Source organism: Maniola jurtina, chromosome 3 (genome assembly GCF_905333055.1).
Source record: "Maniola jurtina chromosome 3, ilManJurt1.1, whole genome shotgun sequence".
Taxonomy (NCBI): Eukaryota; Metazoa; Arthropoda; class Insecta; order Lepidoptera; family Nymphalidae; genus Maniola; species Maniola jurtina.
In genome coordinates, this window is record NC_060031.1 from 10,544,158 (window position 1) to 10,559,552 (window position 15,395).

General features: G+C 35.1%; 1 protein-coding gene across 8 annotated transcripts in view; it reads right to left on the bottom strand.

Annotated features, from left to right (window-relative positions):
- Positions 1 to 15,395, bottom strand: part of LOC123880800 (NAD(+) hydrolase sarm1) — a 92,839-nt gene that overhangs the window by 39,626 nt on the left and 37,818 nt on the right. For 2 of the 8 annotated variants that reach the window (XM_045929112.1, XM_045929111.1), the window contains exon 1: positions 8,574 to 8,720. The exons of 2 other annotated variants lie outside the window; for them this stretch is intronic. In XM_045929112.1, the coding sequence (XP_045785068.1) occupies positions 8,574 to 8,711 (138 nt within the window). In that variant the 5' untranslated portion in view covers positions 8,712 to 8,720. Of the gene's footprint in view, positions 1 to 4,500; positions 4,992 to 8,564; positions 8,721 to 15,395 lie in introns of those variants that run through there. 4 more of the 8 variants (XM_045929115.1, XM_045929113.1, XM_045929109.1 and 1 more) reach the window with 3 other exon arrangements.

Sequence of the window (15,395 nt, forward strand, 5' to 3'; positions counted from 1 at the left end):
AGTGGTCTAGGCTACTTACCTTTTTAAACCTACATAAATTCATGCAGACCAAATCATCGCAGGTCTAGTAGGCACCTAGCTACTAAATAACTATTTAAATATACTTTCTGAATATTTGAAAACGTTATTGAACGCTCTTATTATTAAACACGTTATACGAAAACACGACTATAACTGTGGCATTAAAAAAACTATGTTGCTCTGACAAAAAAGCGTCAAAAGGTACGAGTATGCGAGACAGGAAGACTGGGGAACACGCCGTACCGCATTCTTTACTCCATAGGCGCAGAATTCCCATTATTATGCCATTGGCATGCCGGCAACTCTTAGTTTCAAACTTACGCACTTGCTGGTATGGATCCTAAATACCTCAAATCAAATATCTTGATTTAAATTATACCTTTTTTGATTCTTTTAAGCTGTACATAAAAAAGGCAAAATATTTGACTAAATTATACAGATCAAGCCGACATTCCACACGACATTCCATCTGTTGTGGGTCCAGTTCAGAATGCTCATCATTTTTCGATGGTCATCGAGACGAAATGAGGAGATCCGTAGGAGAACCAGAGTAACTGACATAGCTAGGTTACATAGGTAACTGACATAGGTTGCGAAGCTGAAGTGGCAATGGCCAAGGGCACATACTCGTAGTTCGAAAACACGATAGACGTTGGGGTTCCAAGGTGCTAGAATGGCATGGTCGGACCGGAAAGCGCAGCGTTGGTAGACACCTCAGTAGATGGACAGACTAGGTCAAACAAGTTGCAGATAGCCGCTGGATTCAGGCGGAACAACACCGTGGCGTACAGAGGTTCATACAAGAGACCCATGTCCAGCAGTGGTCGTCTATCAGGTTGGTAATGATGAACGGCACATTTAGAATCAGCCGCTCGAAAGCATGTGGTTTACGTAACAATAATATAGGTACTGGGATAAATTACTTATATTGTGATTCGTTTCGCAATCAGTTAATTTTCATGGAACTTTAAATGTTTGTCTAGTTTTTAGTTTATTAAATTAAAACACAATGGAATTTTAAGGCCACCAGCTAACATCAGCTTACAACATTAAAAATTAAAGTACCTATAAGTACTAAAGTATGAACAGTTGTTTTGAAAATCAGTTATGAAATCACTACCCAATTTGGTAGTGATTTGGTAGAGCAGAGGCATAATTCGCCTAAATTAACCCTATTAATAAAGAGACCGCAGGGCAGATTGACTATCACATTACAATCTTTATATAAACAACGTGTCTCAATTGGCAACACTATGAATTGAATTGAAATATACTTTGTTACAGGAGACGTTTAGTTCTTCAGTCATTGAATTTGAACTATAAATAAAAAAACTATATAGAAACATAATTTTATTATGTGGAAACAAAATGACTTTGTCCTTATAACATTTTTATGTATCATTTTCGGGGAAAAGGCGTACGTACATATTTACATAATTTAATACAAATTAATCGCGCTCATGCTTAACGCCGTTTTTTACACGTAGCATACAAGGTCATATATCTATGGTTGAATTATAATGTTATGTGAACAATACATTAACGCACTGCGCTTACTGTGTGCCGAGTTACGTAACTTGAACAAGGAAAAATGTAAAGATATCAGATAAAAAGTTCCCGTATGTTATTAATTTATTAAACAGAAATAGGGGTCCCATTTTAAACAAAATCACATAATATTAAGTTAAAATTTTAAAAACCCCAGCCAACGACCATAACGCGATACGCAAAGTGCGCATCGTCTTATCTCCACGCGGCAGTATCAAAGGGAACTGCGATTATCAGAAAATAGCTCACATGCCTTAGCTCCAAGGGTTTAAAATCAGTTGCATCCATCCCATTTGCAAGGGAAGCTTTACCCTTTGACCTGGTTCCTTGGCGATGGAAAGATGTTCGTTGCAATATTTAAGTAATTTGCATTTTGCTGTATAAATGTAGGTCACAGTTACATTGTTATTCTGCACAAGATTTTGTTGTTAGTATCTCGTTCGTATTTTTGTTCGATTAAACCGACTTCTTAATATTTTAAATACTAAGTAAAAATAATTGCAATGCATGAAAAGTTTGTCCAAACTGCGGCAGTATTTGACTCATCGATTCATGATAAGCATGTGGTTGGCTTCGCCTTAAAGTTCTATGTAACATGGTAGGTACAAAAGTGAAACCACAAAGCCACACTAAAACTTATACTGATACTGCAGCTGGAGGCAATTACAATTCTTCTGCCAGACACAACGAATCCGAATAACAAAACATTTATAGACGACAAACAAGGCGGAAAACAGTCGAAAAGGTTTTTGCTAAGTAAATTAAAAATCGAAGACAGTTTTTACTGGCTTTGTAGACGATATCCTATTAGTTAGATCGTTTAGGCTTTAGCTTATCCATTAACTAAAGCCTGTAAAATAGGTATTACAGTATTTCTTAGAACCGCGCCAAGGTTGGAGGTGCGAACTGCAAATGGCGAATATCTCTAAGTCTGAAGTAGGTCGGTAAACTGGGACAACACGTTGCTGAATCATAATATTTATCATGGTGGTGACGACCGTTGCAGTTCATGCATTAGATATGGAGTGTTGTTTTTTTGTAACTTCGTTTACTTCGTTTAGATAACTAATTAATAAGTAAAATTAAATTCGAGTTTGAATGGATCTCTGCGTCGATGAAAATTTTGTTCTAACGATTTATTAGACATAAGTTAAAGTTCATAGAAAATGTTGAACAGAAATTAATTAGAACTGTCTATAAATCTCACGATTATGGTATAGTTGACGTCAGAAATAATCCAATATGGAGGATGCAGTTATTAAAACAAAATGGCAACCCACGCGGTCAAAGCCATATTAAAAGACAGTGTAATAATAAATTGATAGCTATTATAAGTAATTACTGTGAGTTTGTTAAATAAATATTTAAGTACTTACTGAATTTAAATTAGGCTGAGCAGACAGCTTACAATCACAGGAAGTTGTAAATAAAAATACTACCAGACATGCAAATGGGTTTAATTAAGGTCTACTTACGTACCATAATAACGAGTATTCACACATTAAAAATTACCCTTCGTAGGTATAGTTCGCGACAGGTGGATGGTTGACGGGGGTGTGCGGGGTTTTCCCCCCGATTGCCATGTCAACCTGTCGCGAAATATATACATAGCAACTAAAGTCATACGTTTGTTATTTAGACGGCCATTTTGAATTACCTTAACGGTTCATTATTTTAACCATATTTAGTATCTAATAACAAGCAACTAAAGAATATTTGAAATAAATAGGTGCATTCGCAGGTTTAGCTGTTATAGTTAGATAGTAGAGCAGGTCATGTAAGTCAATAGCTTAATCTATAAATATACCCATTTAAAAGAATATAAACACTAACACTAGCGAAAACGAATTTACGATAACCTTTCATCCGGGTTCGTTTTCCTGGCAGGACAGATTGATTCCGGTTCAGCGTTGCCAGAAGAGTACAAAATTCGTGCTTTTGAATCATGTTCATGTACCTTCGTATCTTCGGATTTATTTTTGAATCTTTTTCTCTCAATTAGAACTGTTTTTTCTTTTGTGACTCTTTTACTCCCCAAAATTCCAACAAGGCAAATTTAACTTAATATCCGCAGTTTAAAATTCAGCAACTAACAGTTTTTTTTACGTTTTGTGACATCGTATCTTCATATAACTTTTCCAGTCTTTTCAAAGTCTCATTCGTAGGATTTGCCATATCATCTGACAACACTGTAGTCTGGTTAGTTAGTTAACAACTCGTTCATGCAAACAGTGCTGTACCTATTGCGTTATGATTATGATGATCTTGGAATTCGAATAGGGGATGGTCTGTACTCTGTAGTGTGTACCTGTTAGTACAGCATTGTGGCGTCCCTCTACGCTATCCTGTTAAATAGCTACATTATAATATTATGCTGAACTACAGGAGATAGAGTAGGCAACGTAGATAAAGCTTTGCACAGTTTTATTGCTTTAGTAGATTATTCTACATCTAATTTAGCATTAGTACTTACCTACCTTGAAGAATAATACGTGCTACCAGAGCTAGACTGTATTCATACATTTATGTGAAACACATTCAAGGAAATCGATGTAATGTGTCTGTGATAAATTGTATTGTTGTTCAATATAATTTAACTACGTAGGTAGGTATTCAGTAACGCACATGGTATTAGGGAAACAATATTGTATGGTCTGGAGCCTTCAAAATTATTGTGCGTAAACATTTATTTATCTTAATTATTATTATGCCGGCTAATTACAATTCCATTTTGAAACAAGTTATTACCCATAGTTCATTAATTTATCTTGGCTAGCACACCTACGTAAACAACCGTCAATAAATGGTCGTTTTCAATGATAAACGCTTTAATCGCCGGCTGTTAATAGTTTTTTTTCTTCTTTTTATTAATGAGGTGATCAAAATTCCTTTTACATAGGTACACTAGGAATGACTGCATTTACTTCTTACCTTCTTTGGAAATAAAATTTTCGGTTTTCCTGTGTAAGTGGAGTATGAGGCCATGTTGTCGATTTTCGTTACAACCATAATTTGTTTAAACTCACTCCCAAACGAGCAAACACTATTAATGGTAAGAATGAGGAATATTACAAAGCGTCTTCTAGAATTTTCGGCGATCACGTGGTGTAAGTTAAAAAAGAATAAGATAGTAAAGTTTCAGCTCACGCCCCCTTTGCGTACAAAAATCACAAAGAAAGTTTTTTTCGTTTAGTTTTCGTCGCAATAAGCTTTTAATCCTTGAGACGTTTTGGTTCCACGTCACCGACGTTGCGACCGTGCCTTTTCTACGCGCATCTATTGTTTGTACAACTGTTTTATTCACAACCAGCAAAATAACAAATTATATTATATTCGAACACTCATAAAGTCTACAGTCACATTTTTATATCGTCGAGGATTATTTCACGATCGACGCATACATCCACGCGCGAGCCTCTTTTCAAACTAAATTTTGGTCTGCATAAACTGTTGCTTTTATCAATTCAGCCGATTCGTCCCTCACGCAGTCGCTCGTCTCACTCTCTCGGCGCATACGTGCCATAAGCACAAAAGAGATAACATATAACTTGCCCCGCACACGATATAAGTACAAAGATCGTAAGTACTAACGACGTATGTACATTGTACGAGACATGTGTTGTACTACTCTGTGTAGATAATATTATATTCAGTACAGTGTTTCTCAATAGAGCCTCTACAATAGACGTCATATGACAGTTGCTAATAAACTTAAATGCATTTAATTAATAATTATTTATCTTTATCTTTTGATAATAATTAACTTGATTTTATAATTTTAATTTTATCGGACAGAGAAATATTTAATTAAGTATGAATAATGGAAATTAAAATTAATACATACCTATATACCGCGTCGGTAAAATTTATTTTCATTAAAGCGTACTGTATAAGTAATAAAATAAAAAAAATCTGTAAACTCTACCTAGAGTCTACATACCTAATAGGTACTCGTCCCATTAAAAGTTATTAGAGGAAGATACCTTCTACACTTCTACCTATCAATCCGCTCCTCTAAGATTTTTTAATTATCATCGCTTTAATTTCATTTTTGTTTAATTTTAATAGACGCGTGTGCATGCATATGCAAAAACCCGCATGTATGCTACTTCAAGAGATAACGTTTTTAACCGACTTCAAATAAAGCAGGAGGTTCTCAATTCGTCGGAATCTTTTTTTTAGATAAGTGATTTAAATCTAAAAATACCTCCAAATAAAAATAAAAGCAAATTCGAAATATTTATTTATATTTTGTAGGTAAATAAAAAAAATCCTGGAAAAATGTGATTTTCCGTAGAGGTACTTAGTGGAAATTGCATGCTCAACTACGTTAGGTAAGTTAAGTTTAAAGATACTTAAGAATGATGAAAAAGATAGCTATCTATAGGTATACATGAGCCAACCCCATATTAAATGAAAGAAAAAAGCCAAATATTTCATCAAAATAATGAAAAAGTAGGTATTCATCGCGATGACAAATCAACCGAATCATTTGATTTTGCATCGTCCTTTGTGAATAAGGGTAGGTGTTACCTAAAAGGAAAATCAAGGTTTATGTGAAAGGATGATTCATAACAATGCACCAAGTGTTTTGTTTCCTTTCCGTGAACAAATTTTAACTTTATTTTATGAAGATAAAATACGTAGACGTATGTATATAAAGGATATAAATCAGGTGTTTTATTTGATGATATGTCGTACCTACGCGGCCATTAGGTAAAATTTATATTACAGAAATAGTAATGATATTTATGATATTATTAATTTCAAAAAACGAACTACGAAAGAAAAAACATTTGAAAATGGCGTTATCATTGATTTTTTTAACCCCCGACCCAAAAAGAGGGGTGTTATAAGTTTGACGTGTGTATCTGTGTATCTGTGTATCTGTCTGTGGCATCGTAGCGCCTAAACGAATGAACCGATTTTAATTTAGTTTTTTTTGTTTGAAAGGTGGCTTGATCGAGAGTGTTCTTAGCTATAATCCAAAAAAATTGGTGCAGCCGTTTAAGAGTTATCAGCTCTTTTCTAGTTTTCTTGTAGAAAAGAAGGTTACATAACCGTTAGGTTCATAATATTATGTCAATTGACAAATGTCAAGCTGTCAAGATGGACGTTGCCTTGATACATAATTATTTATTTGAAAATGATGTTTTGGAAAACTCTGATACTTTGGATCGTAGGCGCGGAATAGTCCAAGAAAATTGGTTCAGCCGTTTGAAAGTTATCAGGTCTTTTCGGTCTTTTCTAGTTACTGTAACTTCACTTGTCGGGGGTGTTATAAATTTTTAATTTACACTTGTTTCAAAAAAATTACAATCGGTGTCACTCGGGAACGAGAGATTTGTATCGATTTATAACGATATGATATAATTATCCTAATCTGTTCAGGTATTTATTAGTAATGTTTGAATAATGAAACTGACATAGTACTTACATGAACCTTGAAAACATTGCACCCCTTTTTTTGGGCTTTGTAATATAAAAAAAAAATCTTTTGACCATTTATTTTATCCTCGTTAAACTCTGAGATACTGGGGTAAAGTGTAGCCCTTTGGAAATAGAAAGCAATGACACATAAGCGTCGCGCCTCTGGTCGCGTCGCCGCGTCGTCGGTCTCCGCGTCAACGCAAAGCAAAACCGTCCGACGACGCTGACGCCGTGTTTGACGGCGCCTGCTTTCTGGGGCTAGGTGTTATTATTTTGAGAATGGTTGTCTCAGTTTCTTAACTCATTACTTTACAAATACATATCCAGTAGATAATATGTATTATGTAGGTATAGAGGAGTCCCGTTCAAACTCTGACAATATTAATAAATAATTTATTAGCGGAAATCTGTAAAACTACTGGAAGCTCTTTGAAGACAATATCTAGTTACCTAGATGTATGGTAGGTAGTTGCGTCATAATATCAGTAGGTACCTACTCGTATTATAAATGCGAAAATGAGTTTATTTGTTGGTTTATCCTTCAATCAGACTGTAACGGAAAAACGCCGGCGCCGGATCGGCGTCATTTTGCATGGATTATGGATATACCTACCTAGTTAAAGCGATGGAGAGTGACATAGGCTACTTTTTATCCCGGAAAATCAAAGATATCCTATGGGAATTTGAAAATCTAAATCTACTAGGGTCGAAGTTGCGGGCATCAGAGCTGGTCCAATATAATAGATAATGGGCACGTATCAGGACGGATATTAATTACATATCTAACTATTCGGTTTTATTTAGTTCAACAGTTTTCTATGTTACACTATTCGAATCTTCAGTGAAGAAAAAAAGCTGAAAGGAGCTGAGTGTAATTTTATAAATCATCATTCAACCCATCGCGCATCATAGGCCCACCATTGAGTAGGTACGGGTCCATTCAGAATGATAAGGATTTAGGTCATAGTTCACTACTCTAGCCAAGTGCGGATTGGCAGACTTCACACACCTTTAGAACATTACTTATGGAGATTTTTCGAGCATGTTGGTTTTCTCAAGATGTTTTCACCGTTAAACCGAGTGATATTTAATTCTATAATTGCATACCCAGGATTGAACTCCGAACCCCCAGAACTTAATAGGAAACCAAAGCCTTAACCACTAGGCTATCATAGCTCTTTTATAATAGATATATAATAGTATCAGATCTAAAAAGATTTTAAGACGAAGAACAAACACATTTTATTTTTATTTAGATACAACTTAGTCCTTCGCTGCAATCTCAGCTCGTGGTAAGTGATAATGCAGTCTAAGATGGAAGCGGGCTAGCCTAAAAGTGTATGGCCGTTTACTCACACTCCTTTGGTTTCTACACGCTTGGCGGTACGGCTTTACCAGTAGGGTGGTAATTAGCCACGGCCAGACCACACCAGCAAAGAAATTATAAAATTCCAAACCCCTGCCGGGAATCGAACCCGGGACCTCCCACTAATAAGACCACAGCGCCAGGTAAACCGTCAAAAAATTAATTAAAAACATGAAAAGAAAGAAAAAAGTGCACTAACTAACATCACCTGCTGGACAATCTTCGTCGAGTACTTGATACAAAACGAATTCCCACGTACACAGCATGTCACCGATTTCTTCAATTTCATATCACGCCTGATACGAATCACTTCACTGTCCACGTACACCAAAACCTCGCTTAGCATACGTCTGTTTCAAATAATAGTGTATTGAGTTCTGTCGCCAAGTGGACAAGAAAAATTAATCCGTGCTGCACTAAGCGAAATCAGCACAATCATTTTACACGACCGATATTTTTTGCGATTTCGCATTTATTGTAGGATAGTGTATTATGCAATTTACATTTAATTAATTAAAAAGCCGTGATAGACTAGTGGTTAAGACGTCAGCCTGTTACTCGAGGTCGGGTTTGATCCCGGGCACGCACCTTTTCGGAATTATTTGTGTTTTAATCGATTTGTGAAAACCTGCATTCCTGAAACTTCTCCTTAATGTGTGTGAATAAGAGGTGTGTGAACTGTGAAGTCAGTGAAAGGTGTGTGAACAGGTGTGTGAAGTGTGAATTGCCACTTGGCCAGCGTGGTAGACTATGACATGGTAGCCAAAACCCTTCCCATTCTTAGAGGAGACCGGTTCTCAGTAAAGCGCCGATCATGATGATGATGATGACTATGCAATTTAAATTAGCACATTAAATAAGTTTCAATAAGAATACTGAATACAGATTCCAAGAATTTATAAGCAAAACAAAAAAAAAAAATTCTCTAAGATTTCGTAATTATTACAATCAGCGTTTTGTAATACTTGTACTGCCTTACACTTACCAATAATATAGACTAAACTTTACTTAGATAAATGTTTTGGTAAATATGTAGCTGTGGAGTGTGTTACCATCCATCAGCCTCACCGCGTGCCCCCTTCAAAACCAAGTTTGGTGGACATCATACTAAAAGCTTCTATATCTAAAATCGGCTATTTTAACTTCGAGTAACTAAACCCTTTCCACCTTATATCTCCCAACTATTGGCTTCATTGGCGACCATTTGCCTGGCACACCTTTAGACCGAACTCCAAGGAATCTATTGGAATTGGTCTACAAAGAGAGAGTGAAGAGAGAGAACTCATTTCCAACATCATGCGGTGGAAGCTCACTTACTTTTGACAGACAGAAGCCCATAATTCGCATTCTAAAAATTCAACTCCAGGGAAAGAAACTCCGGGTAGGTATATACCTATGTAAAATTCACGTTATAATTAAAAGAGTAAATAAAACTAGAGCACCGTATAGTAAAAGTAATTGATCATTAGTTTGAGCTAGTTGAATGAAACCTATACATTTGCTTCATTTACAATAAAACTAATTTTAAATTTAAATCGGTCAATGCACTCTGAACGCCGAATGTGGACGTTAGTCCTGAGTGCACACCTTTTGACACCAATATCAAATCGCGGCGCTAGCAGTAAATTGTTTGCGCGGTGCACGTATCACGTATGCCGTATTATTGCCGACCTCGCTGCATGTTCATGCTACGTCACGTATTTACGAAATTTGAAGATTTTACTATCTATAGGTAGACGTATCTATTATATTATCTATATTATTTGCATGCGTATGCCATACAGATTTATCTGTTTTGATGGATTATAGCAAATTAAGATAGTAATTCCTTGTATAATTTAAAAAAAAATGTCTAATATACTTACTTTTTTTAAAGAATATTAGCCATGCTAATCATGACTAACGCTCCCCTTTCCAATTAAATTCCTCCAATTAAGTGTAAAGCCAGGAGTGGGTACGACAATAGGGCAACGGGTGGGGTTTGAACCGCCGACCGTTCAGAATTCAGTCCGGGGTTTAGCTGTTGATTATTTATTATTATTGATATCACCATTTAAGTAGGTACCTACCTTGGTATTAAATTTCGTAAGTTTCATTTATTTATAGGCAAGTAAGGGTCTACGTTCATGTACTAGGCGTAACTTTTGCCTTGTAAATGTAAATGAGCCCTTTGATGCCTAGGATAACGCTATACAAAGTCCTTAAGAAAACAATTGCTGTCTTGCGTCACTTTACCCACAGCGTAAATGAATTGTGAACCTAAATCAATAGTTGGCAAGAAATACGTGTGGTACCTATCCTTTTTCTAATCAGTTACCTACTTACAGTATCACGAAAAGCTGAGAAGTATCAAGCGAAGCCCGCTAGGTCTCTCCCCAAAAACCAAATATAAATACATTTTTTTTTTTGGAAAAACAGTTGTACAAAAACTGCAGCAGGTGCTACCGCTCACCTCTGAGATTTGACACTTAGGATTTATGAATTTATGCCACAATACTAATAATGCTCCTCGGACAGACGACAACGAAGTGATCCTAATAAGGGTTATTGGGTTAATTTTTCCTTTTGAGGTGGTACGGAATTAATTTGTAAGACTAGTATTCGCCATTAACCCTTCTAACCATTGAACTATTTAAGATTTATACTTAGTTTCTTTTTTAAATTCTGTTATTTTTAGGCGCTTTTCTATGTGAACTACTTGCCAGCCCCATCGCTACAAACGAAATGTGATGTGAGACATCATAATCCTATATGAACTTTCCTAGTGGCACGTGCCCAGATGTAAGTCTAAATGCTACAACAAACTTATTTTTATTAATTTTACTATTTACAAACCAAGATATCGAGGCTCGGATTGAATTGTTCTATACCGTATCCCTTTATCAAGTGATCTCTCAGTAAAATATTCATTCTTAAATCAATATTATTGATTTTGAATTTTGAAAACACTTTGGTATAGTGAGGTTTTGTGTTTTCCATTTACTCGTATTTAAGAGCCTTTGCCAATCGATCCGCCTCCTCGTTACCGATAGGATACAGTTATTATTTAGGTAGGTAGGTTGTTTGACACGTGTTGGGATAAATTATAAGAAACTGCGTATTTGGCGCTGAGCAACATTCAGCGAATGAAAACAACAGAAAACGTATCGCTGACCATCGTAATTGGAGACTTCGATGAGCCTACGAGACGCGTGGGAAGCTATATGCAAAAATAATGCAACAGAGGGAATAAATTAATAATTTAGTAGGCAATTATTATGGTTACGTATAATATGTTAATTTTTCCTATATAAAGGTACATGCAGACGGGCTGCTTTTGAACTCTGACTAAAGTAAACATTTTGTACTTCAATATTGCTACACAACTGCACACCAATTGCGCGCGGATTGAACACCATCAGCAGTTTTTTTTAATATTCAAATACTTACAAAGTCAAAATCGGGACGGTGTTCCACTTCCATAATTTTATCGACTACCAGGTTTTTAAAAATCCCGTGAGAACTCTTTGATTTTCCGGGACAGTTTGTAGCTTATGTCATTCTCCAAGTCATTGACTATATCCATGCCAATAATCACGCCGATTTGTTGCTCCGATGCGACGTGATTGAAGGACAAACCATCAAGCCTACAAAGAAGCAAACGTTCACGTAAGTAGGTATTTTATAACAATGGGTAGTGACCAGTAATAGTTGTAGTTGTCGTTTGCGGACCAATCCGTCGAATTCGTACCCCGTGAATGGGCGCCTTTATTCATCAGCTACATACCTATTAATAATAATATTATGCATATTATGTATAAATATAGAACTGTGGTTAATGGCTATGTAGTAAATGGTTTTATGTCTATCAATTATTTGCGACATGTTTAAGACGCCGTAAAATTGTATTTTATTATAATATACCTACCTTGGATTATTAACTGGGATTAACTATTGATGCAGTTCAAGTAATTACATAATACTAACAATACTTAAGCTTGGTCCTTAACATCCTTACCAAGTACCTACCCAAGAATAATTAATTTAATTATTATTAATAATTTTATGATCTTTCGGTTCCTACGGGAATCTTAATAATCCACGCTGGCATTATCTTGTCTCATTAAAAGTATTACACTTTTTTAAATAGAAATAGTGAGCAAACGAACAGGCGGGTCACCTGATGTTAAGTGATTACCGCCGCCCATGAACATGAGGAACCGCGAATGCGTTGCCAGCCTTTCGAGAATTTGTTGGTCCGCCCCTTGAATAACTTATGTTTGATTATTATTGATTGATTGAGTTAAGATTTCTGATTTTACTAATCAATTCTCATTGTTTTCATTAGTGTACAAAGATAAAACAAGTTGTGCTTTATCAACCGAGCACGTGCCTTAAATGTCAACACTCCCCGGTGTTGGATTTCAACACAAACAAAGACAATGCTGAAATGATCCTTTCTATAATTACTATTATCAGTACTTACTCGTTTTACGGTGATTGTGATTATATCTAATAGGTACGTAGAATCAAACCTAAATCCTATGAGCTGAGATGATCCTATTATTTTGATTTTTTTATTTGATTTGATTATGATTTAGTTGGTATAAAAGTCAATTGCCACCAAATAGAACAGCGCAGGTTAGAAGTCAGAACTCAGAAAGTAGTGCATTTCTACAAGATATGCGGTGGAGGTCGGCATTATTGAAGTGAAAGCTTTTGGGATAGGTAAAAACTGCAAGATCGCGTCACCTAATGTTAATAGTGCCTATAGATGTAAATGATTTTAATTAAGTAATTTTAAAATTTTATTAGTAAGTAGGTACTTACTACTATTAATTTAAAAACTCAAAAAAATACCATTGTTATTTCATAGTTTTGAGTTTTCATTTCTGACGGCAGTCCCCAAAAATTCAATTAGTTATTAAACTGCGTCATTTACTTATCAGCCAAATATCAGTATTACCACAGTTTAACGATGTATTACTAAGACTCCGCTGTCCGGTCCGTCCGTCCGTCCGTCCGACCGTCTATCCGCCAGCGTGCTGTATCTCACGAATCATATTAGCAGAACCGGTAGAGACTTGAAATTTTCACAGAATGTGTATATCTATTGCCGCTATAACATCATATAAAGTACCTAATAAAAATGGCTGACATGAAAATAAAAATAAAATCGTTTTTTTTTGTTTTAATTTAGATTTAAGTTTATTTTATAGAATTGTCAATTATTATTATACCTATTTCTGTACATTAAATAATTTTTCCAAAAAAAGGTCTTATTTCTTATACATTGGTATGGAACGTTTCTCTTACTTTACCGGTTTTCAATATTGCAAAGAATTTTCTTTTTTTTGTGAAAATTCTTGGCATTTGGCATCAAAAATGACGGTGTTGTCGGTATATTCATTAATAAAGAAATACATTACCTATACTTATCATAGTATAGACTACAGATAACTGTTTTGAAGTATTATTTATTTGACCTGTTTCTATGCAATAATTATGCGAATCAGCATGACTATCCATTCTTATTCAACCATTGCGATTCTTCGAACTAGGTAGGAACTCTATTAACTAAAAAACTGTGCATTAATATTATTTGTCTCTATCGAATTAAGAGTTAAGACGACTACATTTAAGAGAATAACCCTAACGCTTATCATACAAACGTAGTTTGGTTCTCATTTGAAGATTACCTAAACAATCAAAATCAATGAAATTTTACATAGATACAAATACTTATTTGTGTCTATGTTTTTACAGATTTCTGTAAAAAAAAATCTCAAAGATATTTCCTATGTTGGTATGTAAATCTTTTAAAACCTACACATTTTAACAGAATTTTTTAACGTAAAGGTATGGAATACAAATCCAAATATGAAATACAAACGTACGAAAGCACTGGAGAGTGCGCTAGGTTTATCATTCCATTGATTCTATTAAACTGTTTATTGATTAGGTACCTACCTACCTACTTCCATAAAGATATTATATTAGTCACACTCTATTTTCCTAGAAATTGAGCAGTGTTGTCTATAAAGACTCACAATAAAGGTAATCTAGTTTGCGTAATGCGTTAATGCTATCGCATAATCGTAACAATAAATCTCAAAGTGGCCTATTTTCAAACTATGCATAGCTATTAGCTACATACATTATAATATTATGCTGAACTACAGGAGATAGAGTAGGCAACGTAGATAAAGCTTTGCACAGTTTTATTGCTTTAGTAGATTATTCTACATCTAATTTAGCATTAGTACTTACCTACCTTGAAGAATAATACGTGCTACCAGAGCTAGACTGTATTCATACATTTATGTGAAACACATTCAAGGAAATCGATGTAATGTGTCTGTGATAAATTGTATTGTTGTTCAATATAATTTAACTACGTAGGTAGGTATTCAGTAACGCACATGGTATTAGGGAAACAATATTGTATGGTCTGGAGCCTTCAAAATTATTGTGCGTAAACATTTATTTATCTTAATTATTATTATGCCGGCTAATTACAATTCCATTTTGAAACAAGTTATTACCCATAGTTCATTAATTTATCTTGGCTAGCACACCTACGTAAACAACCGTCAATAAATGGTCGTTTTCAATGATAAACGCTTTAATCGCCGGCTGTTAATAGTTTTTTTTCTTCTTTTTATTAATGAGGTGATCAAAATTCCTTTTACATAGGTACACTAGGAATGACTGCATTTACTTCTTACCTTCTTTGGAAATAAAATTTTCGGTTTTCCTGTGTAAGTGGAGTATGAGGCCATGTTGTCGATTTTCGTTACAACCATAATTTGTTTAAACTCACTCCCAAACGAGCAAACACTATTAATGGTAAGAATGAGGAATATTACAAAGCGTCTTCTAGAATTTTCGGCGATCACGTGGTGTAAGTTAAAAAAGAATAAGATAGTAAAGTTTCAGCTCACGCCCCCTTTGCGTACAAAAATCACAAAGAAAGTTTTTTTCGTTTAGTTTTCGTCGCAATAAGCTTTTAATCCTTGAGACGTTTTGGTTCCACGTCACCGACGTTGCG